This window comes from Anomaloglossus baeobatrachus, chromosome 1 (genome assembly GCF_048569485.1).
Source record: "Anomaloglossus baeobatrachus isolate aAnoBae1 chromosome 1, aAnoBae1.hap1, whole genome shotgun sequence".
In the NCBI taxonomy this organism is placed as follows: domain Eukaryota; kingdom Metazoa; phylum Chordata; class Amphibia; order Anura; family Aromobatidae; genus Anomaloglossus; species Anomaloglossus baeobatrachus.
Genome location: NC_134353.1, coordinates 689352225 through 689370452, shown reverse-complemented (window position 1 = coordinate 689370452; position 18228 = coordinate 689352225). Strand labels below are relative to the sequence as shown.

The 18228-nt window shown below is 42.4% G+C and overlaps 1 protein-coding gene across 2 annotated transcripts in view; it reads left to right on the top strand.

Moving 5' to 3' along the window:
• PRODH (proline dehydrogenase 1) overlaps positions 1-18228 on the top strand; it is a 184784-nt gene that overhangs the window by 74072 nt on the left and 92484 nt on the right. For both annotated transcript variants that reach the window (XM_075320217.1, XM_075320208.1), the window contains 2 exons: positions 7098-7162; positions 17027-17143. In XM_075320217.1, the coding sequence (XP_075176332.1) occupies positions 7098-7162; positions 17027-17143 (182 nt within the window). The remainder of the gene's footprint in view (positions 1-7097; positions 7163-17026; positions 17144-18228) is intronic.

Sequence of the window (18228 nt, the reverse complement as noted above, 5' to 3'; positions counted from 1 at the left end):
GCTGACAGGTGGACGGGGTGATGGGCAGGGAATTATACAGCCTGACCGCATGATCACCCCTGGCAACTACAGCCTGGAGTGATCATGTGCGGCTGTATTCACTGCCCCCGTGCATCATTATCAGTGCGGGGATGCAGTGAATCAGTGCACTCACCCGTCACCGTGTGTGGAGCCGTCACTGTTGTCTGCAGCCGTCACTGTTGTCTGCAGCTTCGCGATATCTTCCTGTCTGTCCTGGTCAGCTGATCTGTGTAGAAAGCGGTGAGCACAGCGATGACGTCATCGCTGTGCACGCCGCTAACGTCCACACAGATCAGCTGACCGGAACAGACATGAAGACCTTGCGATGCTGCAGGGGACGGCTCCACACACGGTGACTGCTCCACTCAGCGGCGCTGCAGCTGAGACAGAGAGGAAGATGATCCATGCTGCATGGAGTGAGGATTGGTGAGTTTAAACGTTTATTTTTTTTTTTTTCTGTGCCACAGGATACAGGCCATATACCAGGATGGGGCTATTTTATGAGCAGGATGGGGCTATTTTATGAGCAGGATGGGGCTATTTTATGAGCAGGATGGGGCTATTTTATGAGCAGGATGGGGTATATAGCAGAATGGATGGGGGTATATGAGCAGGATTGGGTATATGAGCAGGATCATATACAAAGCAACAGGATCGTTACCAGAATGGGGTACCTTAGTAGATAATTTGGGGACATTACTCCCTAACAGTGTCAGCAGCAGATCCTCGCCCCATAACAGTGTATCATGACCACATTTTTTGGTTAAAATTTTATTTAAAACCATGGTGCGTCTTATTTTCAGGTGCGTCTTATAGTCCGAAAAATACGGTAACTTGGCCTAGCCAAAAATGTGGGGCGTTCCTCCATCCTATACATTGAATCTCAACCTTTTTATATTATGTAGGTGTAGGTTAAAAAAAAAAAATAAAAAATGGAGTGGTTTTTTTTTAGCATTTTTTATAATGTCCTAAATTCTGATTTGATAATATTATATCATTACATGTTTTTAAGCTTTTATTCTTGTAAAATAACAAGCATCAAAGGCACCTGCCCTCCTTCAGTCCATCCCCGATTCTCCGCCTCTGTTCCGGTCTCTGTTTTGGCTGCATCGTTGGCGTCACATTGATGGCACACATCATCCCCCTATGATTGTATACAGGGTTTTAAGGCTTGGAAAACCGAAAGAAAGGAAAACTCTTAAAATCTATACATTTAAAGGGAACCTGTCATGAGAAATGTCCCCTAAAACCTCACAGATTCCCCCTCTGCAGCTCCTGGGCTGCATTCTATAAAGGTCCCTGTTATGATTGTGGCCACTTTCTGACCTAAAAAAAGTGTTTATAAAGTTGTACCTTTTTTGCTTCTGATTCTGTAAATACGTCCCGGGGGCGGGCTGCCTGATGGCCGTTAGTCTGCCCCCTGGTCCTGTATGCCGCCCCCCTCGCTGATTACAATAATGCTGGACGCCGCCCCCTGCTACATCCATCGCCGCGCATGCCCAGTGCCCATCTGTCGGGGATGAGCACTGTGCCTAGCGTCACCGCTGGTGACGTGCACGCAGGGTTAAGATTATGGGCGGTGCTGTGATGTTTATTCCTAAGCAACCGCCCATAATCGCGGGGCCGCGCTTGCCCCCTCGGCCTGCTTCGTTCTGCGCAAGCGCGCTGCTGCTGACCCCCACGTCACCTCCTTCCCATCTTGCCCCGAGGCAGGAAATAGATGGGAGGAGCGGTGACTACACCGATCAGGAGGAGACGCGGAGATCAGATTACCAGCAGCGCGCTTGCGCAGAACGAAGCAGGCCGATAAACATCACAGCACCGCCCATAATCTTAACCCTGCGTGCACGTCACCAGCGGTGACGCTAGGCACAGTGCTCATCCCCGACAGATGGGCACTGGGCATGCGCGGCGATGGATGTAGCAGGGGGCGGCGTCCAGCATTATTGTAATCAGCGAGGGGGGCGGCATACAGGACCAGGGGGCAGACTAACGGCCATCAGGCAGCCCGCCCCCGGGACGTATTTACAGAATCAGAAGCAAAAAAGGTACAACTTTATAAACACTTTTTTTAGGTCAGAAAGTGGCCACAATCATAACAGGGACCTTTATAGAATGCAGCCCAGGAGCTGCAGAGGGGGAATCTGTGAGGTTTTAGGGGACATTTCTCATGACAGGTTCCCTTTAAAATGGTCATTACAACGTTTGGGCCAATTTGGATAGAAAAATGATTGGTAGACTTCAGACATAAGTATAATGTGGAGGTGGCATAGACGCTTACTAATCACATTATTCTTAAATCTAATTTTCTATAACAAAGTATATAAATTAGACCTTTTAGTGACTTGGGATTTAATAAAGGGTGATTTGATAATGCTTTATTTAGGTGGCATGATTCTGAAACGTGTCACGTTACCAGAGTGCCTGTAATTTATTTCCGTGTAATGTTCCTTTGTAACACGGCTCACTCTGTGGCTGAATGGACAGGCTTGCTTGATCTCCGATTCCAGCTGGTATTTATTTGTTCTGCGATGCGTTTTCCAGCTGAAATGAGAGTGCACAGTGCGTAGCTAAATAACATCTCTGCAAGGAGTTTGGATACATTATGTTCCTATTTATTCTTGCAATTAATGCATACATTTTTATTTTATTTATTTTTTTTTTCCTCTCCTGGTGTCCTAATGAAAACTTATGATTTAGGTAGTCCCATTATAAAGAAGGTTTGCAGCCAGTGTGCTGGTCTTCTTGAGAGACATGACCTTTTTTAACAGTCACTCCTCCTTTCATAAAATCTGGAAAGTTACGTTTTTATTTTTTTTTTTTTTTTTTTTTTGTTTTAGAGAAGTATTTTTTTTTACTAATTAACATGGCATCCCTAAATCTCTCTCAAGTTATTTCAAAAGACAGATGCACTATAATGAAGTTCTACAGTGTTTTAAAAGCATGTGAATTAATAAAATAGTGGACTAATGAGAGACAATTGCCATGCCTCGTGAACCGAAATTTGGGAATAAATGCAGGAAAAGTGGAACAATTGGCCCGGGGGTGAAGGGGTTAATGGTGTTGATCATGTGGGTCATGGTACAAGTCTTCTCTTTTTTACTTTTTAGTGGCCGAATATTCTGTTAACTTTTCATACTTTTTGTTTTGATTTTTTTTTATTCTTTCTGTCCCCCAATAGGCCCCATACAGTAATATTGTTTTATGATTGGCTCCATGTATTAATTCTGTTCCTCTTCTTGTAGTAATGTCCCCTATATTGTAATAATGGTCTCCATCCTGTAATAACGTCCCACATCCTGTACAGGTAAAATATATCCTTGTACAATGTTAGTCAATAAACAGAAAAAAAAAAATGTTTAAAAGAACTGAGACTACGCCGGTACCAGGCCTGATGAAGAGACCTGAGTAGTCTCGAAAGCTTGCTATTCTTGTAATAATGTCATCTATTTTGTACTAATGTCCCTCATACTGTAATAATTGAGGCTTGCCCTGTAATAATGGTCCCAAATCTTGAAATCTTGTAATAATGTTCTCAATTCTGCCATAAAAAAAATATATATAGAGAGAGAGAGAGAGAGAGAGATATTATAATATTTATATATAAAATCTCTCTCTCTCTCTCTCTCTCTATCTATCTATCTATCTATCTATCTATCTATCTATCTATCTATCTATCTCTCTATCTCTCTATCTCTCTAATCTCTCTTCTCCTTGGCAAACAGTGTCCTTTCGCCTCCATAGCCAGGGTGGCGCATAGCAGTGACTTTATGTACTGCCACAATGGAGACACTGACGTCAGCTGTCTGTTTCTAATTGGCTGGTGACTGGTACAGGTGCAGAGAACAGCTCCCACTAAAAAAAATTCAAATGAATGTGCATCCTAGGAGGAACATTCAGCTGAAAGAAGCGCTGGCGCTTTCCTTGAACATAGTCATCTCAGGAGTTAAGGGGCCCAAGGGCAGCACAATGGAGTCCCAGTAGCTGCGCGTTTTGAGACCCCTGATCTAATTTGTTACTGTGCCATAGTCCGGGTGTAGAGTACAATTTCCATTCAGCCCCAGCGAATAGGTAATGTACTGTATTTTTCGCTTTATAAGACGCACCCCCCAAATTTGGTGAAGGAAAAGAGAATTTTTTTTTTTTAATGTTAAATGGGGTCCATCTTATATTGCCAGTGTCAATCTAACAAATCATAAAGGGTATAAGTCCCTCATAGCCCCCCATCCTAAAATTAGCCCCCTTAATCTGGATATGGCCCCCTTATATTGAATATAGCCCCCTTGTGATGGCGCACGTCCCCCAGTGATGGCGCACGTCCCCCAGTGATGGCGCACGTCCCCCAGTGATGGCGCACGTCCCCCAGTGATGGCGCACGTCCCCTATTTATGCCGCATGCCCCTATAGATGGGACATTTCTTCTACAGGTGGCACAGGTCTCCTATGGATGGCACATGTCCCCCTGTGCTGCCTATGGCCACCTATGGATGGCACACGTCCCCCTGTGCTGCCCATGGCCCCCTATGGATGGCACACCTGCCCCTGTGTTAGATATCGCCCCCATGCTGCTGCTGCCCATAGTAAAATAAACACTTTACTTTACCTTTTCCAGCGCTGTTCTCCCGTGTCTCCCTCCGTGCTGCTGATCTCCTGCACTTCCTGGTTCTCGGTGCCGGTCATGTGATCGGCTCAGCAGAGTGATATCATCTCTGCGTGCATGATCACAGCGGCAGCAGGAGACCGGGAGATCAGCGCGGAAGGAGGTAAATAAAGAGTGTTTTTAATTTACTATGGGCTGCAGCATGGGGGCCATATCTAACACGGGGGGGGGGGGGGCATGTGCCATCAAAGGGGGGCGCAGGCAGATCTAACATGCGCCGCTGCCCCAGCCCATCACCACAGTGCGGTTTCAGCACCACAGTGATGGACAGCGGTAGTGCATATTATATGAGCGGGAGCAGGAGATCTTACGCTGCCTTCCTGCAGCTTTCACCAGCCCCCAGCAGTGCTCCAGTGGTCTCTAGTGTATGTGTGTGTGTGTGTGTGTGTGTGTGTGTGTCTGTCTGTATATATATATATATATATATATATATATATATATGTATGTATATATGTATATAGGTGTACGTACGTACGTGGTGGGAAAGTGGTGTGTCTTATAATCCAAATATACGGGGGGGGGGGGTGTAATATATTATTACTATTATTTATATATATATATATATATATATATATATATATATATATATATATATATATATATATATATATATATATATATATATGTATATATATAATAATATAATATATATATATATAATATATTATTAATAATATATTACCCCCCCCCCCCCCCCCCCCGTATATTTGGATTATAAGACGCACCACTTTCCCACAAAATTTGGGGGAACAAAAGTAAGTCTTACAAAGCCAAAAATACGGTAAGTTGCACACAGATTATTCACAAATTTTACCCTATGCATTGCAAAGGCTAATTTGCTCAGTCAAAATCCACAACTTTGCAAACAAGAATGCGCATTTTGTGGTATATTTGGAATTCCATACACTTTTTTTTTTTTTCTCCATGGGCATAGGGTTGTGACAACACCACCCATTTCTATTATACTGTAGATTGCTGCAAATTTCTGGTCCAGAATATGGTCCATAAATCTGCCACATTTTGTCATGTCTGACAAAGGGTCAATGTCAAAAAGACCTGGCCAAAGTTGTAACCATTGGAGTCCACATGCTGCAATTCCTGCAGGTGGAACCTATAAAGTATGTTTATGCAGACAGTATCCTGTGGCTTGTGAGGAACAAGGCTCAGAACCAGTCTTCTGGTTAGGATTATCCAGAATACGCTTTTAAGAGGAATTCATGTGACATTCTTGGACATTCTGTACCTCTACCGACATTTTAGAAAATAAATAACTAAAAATTCCTTTTAAAGACAACTTGTTACGAGGTTCTTCCTATGTCATCTGAGAGCAGCATTATGTAGAGACAAAGAACCTGATTTCTGAGATGTGCCACCTATTGGCTGCTTTCTGTAGGTTTTATAAAATCATTGTTTTCTCTTATCTAGCTGTTCTCTGAATACTGAGCTCTGTGCACACACAGACACACACTGATTGGCAGCATCTGTGTATAATGCATAGGCAGAAAGCTCCTAATTTTGGGTGAGGTAACGCAGAGCTCAAGAATAGCACATCATGGCACAAGTCAACTAGTCCTCTAGTACTGATCTCCTTTTTTTTTTTTTTTTTTTTTTGTGTAAAGCACTGATATAGTGTAACAGGCAATCAGCAAATGACTTGTGGCTGGAATCAGGGAACCTGCACCTACATAATAATGCTGCTCTTGGATTAAATAGTAAAAACATATTTTTTTTTATTTATTTATTTTTTTAAAGATTCCCTTTCAGAATTATCATTCTGTTTATTCCGTGGCACTTTAAAAGTGAACAGGGGTATACATAAAAGAAAAAGTACAACAATCAAGAACATTACATAAATAGACTGGTACAGGAAGAGAGAGGACCCTGCCCACAAGGGCTCAGTCTATAGGGGATGGTTTTAGGATACAATAGGTGAGGACAGAGCTGGTTGCACAGTGGTTAATTGGTAGGTTGTAGGCTTGTATGCGATTGCGGGAAGTGGAGATAAGAGGCGAATAGAGGAGATCTTGTGAGGATCTGAGGTTGCGTGCAGGTAGGTACCGGGAGACTAGGTCAGAGATGTAAGGAGGAGACAGGTTGTGGAAGCTTTGCATGTCATGGTAAATGTTTTGAACTGGAGTCTTTAGGCAATGGGAAGCCAGTGAAGGGATTGGCATAGTGGCTAGGCGGGGGGATAGGTGGATGAGTCAGGCAGCAGAGTTTAGGATAGATTGCAGGGGTGCAAGATTGTTGGAAGGGAGGCCACAGTGTAGAAGGTTGCAGTAGTCGAGGCGGGAGACGATGAGGGCATGCACTAGTGTTTTTGCTGATTCTTGGTTAAGGAATGCAAGAATTAGTACCTATTCTGAATCTATTCAAGAATCCGAATATTTGTGAACTTATTTTTTTTGTCTTACAGGGGGAAGTTCTGAGGATGGATTTTCTGCAATTAAGTTGACTGCATTAGGAAGACCACAATTTCTGGTAATCTAATTATTTAACTCACAATATATTTCTAATTTTGTAAGAGTTGAAAATCATCTGTAGCAACACTTTCTAGAATTGTCCATGTTCAGCATTATCTGTCCTGTCCTTTTTGTGGAGGCGATCAAGTAATCCCAATAATATAGTGGGAACATTGCAGCACCTTACGATTAAGCAAAACGCTTGTCTCCTTGTCACTTTGCAATCTTGGTCCTGTGGGATATACCTTAATAATGTCTGACAGAGGCTTTTGCCATTTACCATTTGACATGGATATAGCACAACACCCAATATGTATACTCGATAGTCATATAGAATATAGGCCACCCCATTTACAATTTGACCTAAACATTTCTGCTCAACAAGCGGGCTTTTTTTATATATAAAAGGTCTCAAACGACTGATTCAACCATCTTGTGTGTATTGCCAGTTTAAAGACATACATTTTTTAGATGTGAAATGCATGTATGGTTGGTTAAAGAAAAAAAAATCCGGTTTCTTTAAAATTTGAACGGTTAAAAGCAGCTTTTATGTATCACAATACATTACAAGCTGCAGAATGCTGTTCAGTTGGAAATCCACCAGATTGGGTGTTTGTACATCTCCAAACTATCTTTTTGTCTTTTGAGCTAAACTAGATTGAACGTTAGTCATAAATAATCTTAGAAGACCATTCAGTGGAGGAGTGAGGGGCTATAGACTGATCCATCAAACAGCAAGTCTGACAGAATGGTAGTGCATGGTATTAGGTATACGAGATGCAAAATGCAAGCAGTTAAAGAACTTTAATTGCAAAAATAATTTTTGGCTGAAAATAATGTGATGTCAAATAAATATACAGTATTTTCTGCCCCTGAAGGTGAAAATTAGTAAGTAAAATGTAAGAAACAAAGAAATTGACTGGTTTTAGTCCTGCTACATCTTCCTTTTACTGTCAGGCAGACATTGCTGCACCCTTGGACACAATAATTGATGATGATTAAATCCTATTATGTTTTGCTCTGGTCAGTTAATGACATAAATGAGGATTATTTTATAATCGTATTGAAGATAAATTAGAATTAGTGCAATGTGTATATTCACTCTGAGCTGTAGACCATACAAAAGAAAAGGAGAGAAAAAAGCTTGTAACATTGTGCTTTATTGACCAGTCTATTGAACCTGTAATTTAAGTGACTAGCATTGGTGGCTAATGTCTTTGGTACATAAGTCAATGCTACTTTAGACCTCGCTAATTTAAGAGACACAAAGGAAAACCACAACAGTTAATTGCAAGGTCTGTTACCGCTTCATCACTGCTCAGCCCCATTGTAACCATGATGTGTTTTTATACATGCATTTTTATGAATCCCTTTTCAGGTGCTCATAAAGAGAATTGTTTGTAAGCGTGTGTATAAAGGCAGGTGATCAAGAAGCTTTATAGTTATAGCTATACATGTATGAAAAGATAGTGACGTTAGACTCATGTAAATAGGACCTCAAGGGGCGACAGTGAAAATTATAATGCCAATATTTCCTGCAAAATGTTGTATTGTTTAAATTTGTGAATACAAAACCCAAGAGAAACACAAAATGACGAAAATCTGTAAGAAACATGTTTTTATGACTACCTTTTTTTAACCATTTTGTGCTTACTTTAATAGAAATTAAAAAAAAAATGAAGAAGCCAATATTTACTATGCTACATGTTATCAACTATTTAAAGAATAGATGATGATTTGCGTACAATCTCTTGGACTAGTCCCAAGAACAAGGCCCTAAAATGCTTGGATTGGAGTGGTGGTTGCACTTGCACACCAGTACTCTATTCAGTAACTCTAGGACCACATGAGAAATGGTGCTTAGCTTTTTCTGACCTTCTCAAAGAGAATGAGTGTCTTAGCTCTGTTTCTGGTTTATGTGGGGATCCCAATGGTCCTTTCTAAGTTTTAGTTTTTTTTCCATTTATAGTAGTGAAAATTCTTCCCTTTTAAGAATCGTATATTAAAGGAAATCTGTCAGCAGGTTTTTGCTATAGATGCTGAAGCAAGCATGCTGTAAGGGTTAAGACTAGTGATGGGCGACTTCCCCCCCCCCCCGCCCCGCGATGTTCGGGATCGGAAGCCTCGCCCGAACTTTTTGTAAAGTTAAAGTTCGGGGCCGAAGATATTGCGAACTTGCGTCCGAACCCAGGGTTTGGACTTTACAGTTATGTGATGGGGCGGGGGTGAGGGGGTGTAAAATACAAGAATATAGTTAATAATAAACATTGTCATTACACTTACTGGTCCCGCGACGCGTCCTGCAGACCCCATCAGTCGCTGTCTCCCAGGCTGCTTCTGCTTCTGGGTCTGATCATTAACTTCCGGTGGTATTCACTCCACTGCTCGTTACTCGGCAGTCTTTGGCTTTTTTTTTTGCCATTTTCGCGGTGACGTCAGGGTTCACTCGAGTCCATGGCTTAGCCATGGACTCGATTGAACTTTGACTGTCACTGTCAGCCTGCTTCTCGCTCTGTATAGATGCTTGTCTGCACAGAGCGCTGAAGGAGAGTTGACATTGCTCTCCCTGTGGACTACGTCGGATTAAGCATTTTTATAAAAATCTGGAGTCTCTAAATGGTTTTTTTTTTTTTTTTATTTGTAATAAAAAAAAATTCTGTGTTGTATTTTCTTTTTACAGTTCACTAGAAATTCATGGTGGCCATATCAAACTTGGCGTGACGCCATGAATTTCGGGCTTAGTACCAGCAGAGAATACAAAGCTGGTATTAACCCCTTTATTACCCAGCGTGCCACCACCATCAGGGCTGCTGGTTGAGCTGGGTAAAGCGCCTGTAAACCATGAATTTCTAGTAAACCGTAAAAAAAAAAAAAATTTTTTTTATTAGAAATAAAACAAAAGAACACATTTAGAGACTCTATCTTTATTATGAAAAAATCCTTAGTCTGACATAGTCCACAGGGAAAGCAATGTTAGCTCTGCTTCGTCGTTCTGTACAGACAAGCGTCTATACAGAGCGATAAGCAGGGAGAGCAATGTCAGCTCTGCTTCATCGCTCTGTACAGATAACTATACAGAGCGAGAAGCAGGCTAACAGTGATAGTCAAAGTTCAATCAAGTCCACTCGGGTGAACCCTGACGTCACCGCGAACATAGCCGAAAAAAGCCGAAGACTGATGAGTGACGAGCAGTGCAGTGAATACCGCCGGAAGTTAGTGATCGGACCTGGAAGCAGAAGCGGCCGGGAGACAGCCGGTGAGACGGGTCTGCAGGATGCTTCGCGGAACCAGTAAGTATAATTTTATTTATTTATTTATTTTTTTAACAGCCGCTGGGCCCAAACTGTAACATGAGTTTCCAAGCAAAACTAGTGTTAGGGACCGTGTGCACGAACACGGTGTTCGGTACGGACCCTGAACTTTACAGTTCGGGTTCACCCATCACTAGTTAAGACAGAAAGCTCAGGCATGCCTGTGTTATCATAGTCCGATCTTTTGTTTATTTGCTATTTTTGTTTTAGCAGCCAGACCCTTATTTTTTGCTGTGGCTAGCTCACTCCTGTCATGTTGTCTTGCATGCCCCGTCCTTGCCACTTCACAGTCAATGTACAATCTCTATTAAGAGCCTGGTGTGGGTGGGGATAGACCTCTGGACTCTGCTACATGAATAAAGCTAAAAATACAAATGGTGTCAGAATAGCTACAACCAGTAATCTAATTGATAGATCGTTGGATTCAGAATCTCTTTGCCAACATCATGTTGCTCTCAGATAAGGTAGCAAATACCTGCTGACAGATTCCCTTTATGAAAACTTCTATGCAAAACTACCACTTTTCTATTTATCTCTGTCTTTCGCGCCAGGCTCTCTGCAATCACTGATGTTGCATTGACTCTCTAGGAGAATAGAATGTAGCAAGCTGGCATCTATATGCAATATAACTGGTGTTGTCTTATTCCAAAATTTTACTTTAAATTACCATTCAGTAGCAAAGGTGATTTGGCAGCAGCCCAGTATGATTTAGAAAAAGTAATGACCTGGAAATTATAAGACACTCTTCTTTCTTCCAAATGCAAATTGTGCTTTAAAGGCTCTGCTGTCAGAAACGTCTGAGTGTCTGTCTGCCGTTCTATCACATTAAACAGCAAACATATCTTTATATGCAGCATTATTTTTCCCCACCCAATGGTTGTAAATCACTATTTAACCCACGGGAGCCTATTTTATATCATCTGGTCTGCCTGACGCCATTGTTATCTGCCAATGACTGGGCCCCAGCCTCCTTCTTTCAAAATGGCCACTCATCCGCTGCATGCACTGCCGTATGATTCATAAACTATTACATGAGGGCCTGTATATTGGTAACCTAACCAATTTTTGTTGCCCTCAACCTTGAATCTGGGAGATTAAAAAAAAAAAAATTGTACTGTCCCTGCCCTCATATAATATGAAGCGGAGCTGGACACTGCAGTTATAATATCTTTAGATGACTTGTAAATCAATAAAATAGTAGCTGCTCTGCTTTATACTGTATAGTTTCATTCAGTTTTTAATTTTAAAGCTAGATCTAAGACCATCAGGTTCAACAGATGGTAAGCTCCATATTAGAGGAAAAATTCCTTCCTGACTCTAATCAGACTACACCATGTTCCAAATTATTATCTAAATTGGATTTAAGTGTCGTAGCGATTTTTTTTTTTTTTTTTTTTTTTTTTTTTTTCAATGAAAGTGATTGATGGTATTGTGTCTCAGGGTTCTTTGGATCACTGAAATCAATCTCAGACACCTGTGATAATTAGTTTGCCAGGTGAGCCCAATAAAAGGAAAACTGGATGTTCCACAATATTAAGCAGGCCACAGTTTTCAAGTAACATGGGAAAGAAAAAGGATCCCTCTGCTGCCGAAAAGCATCAAATAGTGCAATGCCTTGGACAAGGGATGAAAACATTAGATATTTCCCGAAAATTTAAGTGTGATCATCGTACTGTGAAGAGATTTGTGGCTCATTCAGAGCTCATTCGTGTTTGTGCTGATAAAGGCAGAATGAGGAAGGTTTCTGCTAGGCAAGTGCATTGGATTAAGAGAGCAGCTGCTAAAAAGCCATTACAAATCAGCAAACAGATATTTGAAGCTGCTGGTGCCTCTGGAGTCCCTCAAACCTCAAGGTGTAGGATCCTTCAAAGGCTTGCTGTGGTGCATAAAGCTACTATTCGGCCACCCCTTATCCAGTGCTCACAATCAGAAACGGTTGCAGTGGGCCCAGACATACATGAAGACTAATTTTCAAACAGTCTTGTTTACTGATGAGTGTTGAGCAACCCTGGATGGTCCAGATGAATGGAGAAGTGGATGGTTGGTGGATGGCTACCATGTCCCAACAAGGCTGCGACTTCAGCAAGGAGGTGGAGGAGACATGTTTTGGGTCGGAATCATGTGGAGACATCTGGTAGGCCCCTTTAGTATTCCTGAAGGTGTGAAAATTACCTCTGCAAAGTATATGGAGTTTCTGACTGACAACTTTCTTCTATGGTACAAAAAGCAGAAACGTGCCTTTAGGAGCAAAATCATCTTCATTCATGACAATGCACCATCTCATGCTGCAAAGAATACCTCTGTGTCATTGGCTGCCATGGGCATAAAGGGGAAACTGATGGTTTGGCCACCATCTTTCCCTGACCTCAACCCTATAGAGAACCTTTGGATTAGCATCAAGCAAAAGATCTATGAGGGTGGGAGGCAGTTCACATCAAAACAGCAGCTCTGGGAGGCTATTCTGACATCAAGCAAAGAAATTCAAGCAGAAACTCTCCAAAAACTCACAAGTTCAATGGATGCAAGATTTGTGAAGGTGATAACTCCCGTCTCTGCTGTTTTGTTCCTATGTTAACATGTAACTTGGCCTGTTAAGATGTTTTGCATTTAAATAGCTTTTTAGTACAGTGAATGTGACCTCCTAATGCTGCAAATTCCACAAATGAGCATTTTCAGTTCTTTAAAACATAAAATGTTTAGAAACTCTACTGTGCCTAATAATTTGGATCAGTGCACTTTGAGTTTTTTTTTTAATTTTGAAGATTATACTGTTATCATTGGGAGGTTTCTTCAATAAAATTTGATGTATACTCTAACGGGTGATGACTTTTATTAGACTGACTGTCATTTGCACCAACCATTTAGGAAAATCAGAGAAAAATATAATTTGCATAATAATTTGGATCATAGTGTAGTTCCCTGGATCAACGCCCCATTATAGCATCTAGTGCACATAACCAGTAATGATATCCAGGCCTCACAAATTTAGTAACCATCAGCCATTACAACATTATGTGGCAGATAGTTCCATAGTCTCATTGCTCTTCCAGTAAAGAATCTGCATCTGTGATTATAATTAAACCTTTTTCCTCTAGATGTAGTGAATGCCCCCTTATCCCCATCACAGGCCTAAGTGTAAAAAGATCATTAGAAAGGCCCTAAGCTTTCGTTTTTCCAAACTGAGTAACCCCAAATTTAATAACCTGTCTTAGAATTGCATTTCCCCATCCCCTTAATAACATTGGTTGCTTTTCTCTGCACCCGCTCTAATTTAGCTATGTCTTTCTTATACACCGGAGGCCAAAGTTGTACACCATATTCGAAGTGGGGTTGCGCTAGTGACTTGTATAGAAGTAAAACTGTTCTTCTCATAAGCATCAATTCCTCTTCTAAAGCATCCCATTATTTTATTAGCCTTGACAGCAGCTGCCAGGCATTGGTCAGTAAAGTTGAGTTTGCCATCCACCAAAGCTGTCTGCCTCATTTAAAGAAAAAAGATGCCCTCCCGACGTGTTTCCCTCTGAATAAGGAGAGTTCCTCAGGGGACCTAAAACAATATCAACCTGTAGTGGCTGGGAATGGTACAGGCTTAAGGGGTAAAAAACCTATGTGTGCAGAGATAGACGGTGGTACCTTAATGAGAATGCGGGGCAGACCGCTTACTAGGGCGCTGCCCTTGTCCGGGCGGAAGTTCATTCACTGGGCACGACTGGGGCTGATACATAATAACCCGACTGCTGACCCTGGTCCTTCCAGCCTGTGATTCCTCATATCTGGATTGGTGTACAATCTTACCTGTGGAGAAAGTTTGGGTGAGATCTTTCTATTTTTTTCTGCCATTTGGCAAACTTTGTATAATGCACAAGTACTTTGTGTTTTTATTGTTAGATTAAAAGTTAACTTTTAGTCCCTGCTATTATATATATTTCTTCTCTTAGAGCCAAATTATATTCGAATGTATTGTGCAGGGAAGATGCTGTATTTTTCGTTTTATAAGACGCACCTCAAATTAAGAGAGAAACAAAGGTGTAAAAAAAAAAATGGGGTCCTTCTCATACTCTGGTGTTGTCTTACCGGTGGGCGGTGGTGGGGCGGGGTCAGAGGAGGCAGAGGCTGTGCTGGCAGTGGTGGCGGGTCAGTGGTGGCAGCGGCGGGTTAGTGGTGGCAGCGGAAGCTGCGGTGGTTGTGTGGTGGAGCAGGCCGGTGCGGCAAGTGTCCCAGTTTGTCCGCTGTCCGGGCTTCAAAGAAATGGTGCCCGGAGCGCCGCGTGCGCAGATGGAGCGCTCATCCAAGACCTCTATCTGCGCCCGTGCTGACTCCCGGCGCCACCGTTTGAAGCCGGGACCACGGACAGACTAGGACACCCGCCGCACAGCCACTGCAGTCCTCACAGCCACACGGCCGTACAGAATGGCAGCCAGCAGGCCGCTCGCCAACCCGCACAGACAGGCACCCAGCCACCCGCACGCACAGACAGGCACCCTGCCGCCCACACACAGAACCGCACCAACAGTCCCCCGCCAATTCACCTCCCGGTGAGCTATATTCGGATTTTAAAACTCACCCCTCATTTTCCTCCCTAATTTTTGGGAGGAAAAGTGCGTCTTGTAATACGAAAAATATGGTAGTTGCTTTCAAAGTACTTAATAACCGGAATTTTTTGCCAGGCTGAGTATTTTCCCACTGCCCCAGCCAACTCCACAGATCTAGCCACTCAGACTGATTTATATTCTTCAACCATTACCGAACTTGCAGGATCATCTCCAACACAGCCCAACTCTAACAGCCAAAACCACTTTTGCTTACTCTACTAGCTTGTCTGCAAGCTGTAATACACTGTGTGTTTCACACATTTTATAATATTCAGCATTAACTGGGAATTTTAGTAATTTCTCAGTAGGATTTGACTAGACAGAATAGTCTTTACTCCCAGTCAGCCCTGAGTGCCCTTCACCCGATCGCTGGTTCACCGGTTGTCCTTTATTGAACCACTTTTGGTAGGTCCTAACACCTGTATACTAGGAACAGCCCTTAAGACCTGCCCAGTCCTCAGCCATCACAATTTGGGACTTGTTAGGCTAGTTTCACACTTGCGTTAAACGGCATCCGTTGCATTGCGTTGTGTGACGCATGCAATGGATGCGTTGCATATAGTGGCACAACAGATGCAACGGATCGTACAAAACAACAAAATCTACTTTTTTTTTTTTTTTTTTTCCCCTTTCTGTACAGTTTACCGGCGGCAGACAATTGTGAGCAATCAGCTGATCACCCCGCTGCCGGGTCATCAGCTGATTGCTCACAGCAGCCGGCCGCCGGGTGATCAGCTGATCGTTCGGCCGCCGATAATGTGTGCGGGGGGCGGAGTGTGGGGTGGGTGGAGCCGAGCGGGGTCATGGCGCTGAGGACGTTAGTGTTGGGGACTGCATGGCTGGGGACGTGTGTGTGTGTGTGTGTGTACATGCAAAGTGGAGTGTGGGAGGGGGCGGAGCCGAGCGGGGAAGTGTTGGGCTCCCTGCACGCATAGCCAGGGTAAATATCGGGTAACTAAGCAAAGCACTTTGCTTGGTTATCCAATATTCACCTTGGTTACCAGCGTACACCGCTTAGCGCTGGCTCCCTGCACACTTAGCCAGGGTAACTATCAGGTTACTAAGCAAAGCGCTTTGCTTAGTAACCCGATGTGTACCCTGGTTACATGTGCAGGGAGCCAGAGAGAGCATGCGCAGCGAAATCTTAAGGATTCCACTGCTCAAAAATGTTACATGCTGCGTTCCTTCCGCCCTGCGGAAGCAACGCAGCGTCGGCCAGCAGAAGCAACGCAGGTCCATCAGTTGCAATCCATCGTCCATACAAGTCTATGGGAAGCAGCGGAATCCGTTAACGGATTCTGCTGTTTTCTAAAACGGCGGATTGCGACTGAATGAAAAAAACGCAATTGTGAAACTAGCCTAAGTCGCTCCGATGCTTACACTTTTCCTTCTCCCAATAAATCATTTTCAGGAGCTGCCGATTCACTTGCTGCACCTTGACAGGTTCCATTGTGACGAGATAATCAGTGTTATTCACTTCCCTCGTTAGGGCTGAGCAGTGTATATTATAGTGGCTGAGCCACTTATCTGTCATGTCTGAGAATTAGTTCCCTGAAGGATTATCCTTTTCTACTTTTGACACTTACTTTTTAATGAGGAAACAACGGTGTAAAACAAACTTTGCCAACTGTTTGTTTCCATGGACGAGCTGCAGCGTTCAGTCATTGTGAGAATTAACGAAGCAGACGTACCCTGTAGCGATCAAAGTATTTTACCAGTTCCATTTTAAATATAATTTGTCCTAAATTAGCTCTTTAATTTGGTCTCCTCTTTATTGCCTTCCTGTAATGTTACTATTGCTCTTCATTCTTGTTATATCTCTCCCTATATCATGGTAAAACATATTAAAGCCATTAATATGCACTGTGCAGCATTTTCATGCAGCCATATGAAAAGAGTAGGCGGTAAGGAGAATGGATGAGCGCGTACATCTCGATCTATGTTGTAATGTGTTTCTTATCCGTCCTTTCTGTTTTCCAGTTACAGTTTTCTGAAGTGCTGGTAAAATGGCGGAGGTTTTTCCATCAGCTGGCGGCGGATCAGGGCAAAGCCGGGCTGGCTGCCGTCGAAATTGAACTGGAAGTGGGGAAGTTACAAGTAAGATCATGACTTGTTTATTCCAGTACTTTAGCTCATATACTCTATCGTAGGTCGGTACATGCAAAAGTTCTTTAACCCCTTCAGCCCCCAGCCTGTTTTCACCTTTAAAGACCCGGCCATTTTTTACAATTTTGACCAGTGTCACTTTGACGGGTTATAACTCTGGAACACTTCAACGGATCCTGGTGATTCTGAGATTGTTTTTTCGTGACATATTGTACTTCATGTCAGTGGTAAATTTAGGCCGATATGTTTTGCGTTAATTTGTGAAAATTTCGGAAATTTGGCGAAAATTTTGAAAATTTCGCAATTTTCAAAATTTGAAAATTTATGCCCATAAATCTGAGAGATATGTCACACAAAATAGTTACTAAATAACATTTCCCACTTGTCTGCTTTACACCAGCGCAATTTTTGAAAAAAAAAAAATTCCGTTAGGAAGTTAGAAGGGTTCAAAGTTCATCAGCAATTTCTCATTTTTCCAACAAAATTTACATAAAAATTTTTTTTAGGTACCACCTCACATTTGGAGTGATTTGAGAAACCTAGGCGACAGAAAATACCCAAAAGTGACCCCATTCTAAAATCTGCACCCCTCACTCTGCTCAAAACCACATCCAAGAAGTTTATTAACCCTTTAGGAGCTTCATAGTAACCAAAGCAATGTAGACGAAAAAATGAAAATTATACTTTTTTAACACAAAAATGTTACTTTAGCCATAAAAATTAGTATTTTCACAAGGGTATCAGGAAAAATGCATCATAAAATGTATTGTGCATTTTCTCCTGAGTACGCAGATACCTCATATGTGATGGAAATCAAATGTTTGGGCACACGGCAGGACTCGGAAGGCAAGGAGCGCCATTTGAATTTTTGAGTGCAAAATTAGCTGCACTCATTAGCGGACGCCATGTCGGGTTTGAAGACTCTCTGAGGTGCCTAAACAATGGAGCTCCCCCATAAGTGACCCCATTTTGGAAACTAGACCCCTCAAATATTTTTTCTAGATGTTTGATGTGCACTTTGAATCCCTGGGGGCTTCACAGAAGTTTATAACGTTGAGCCGTGAAAAGAAAAACAT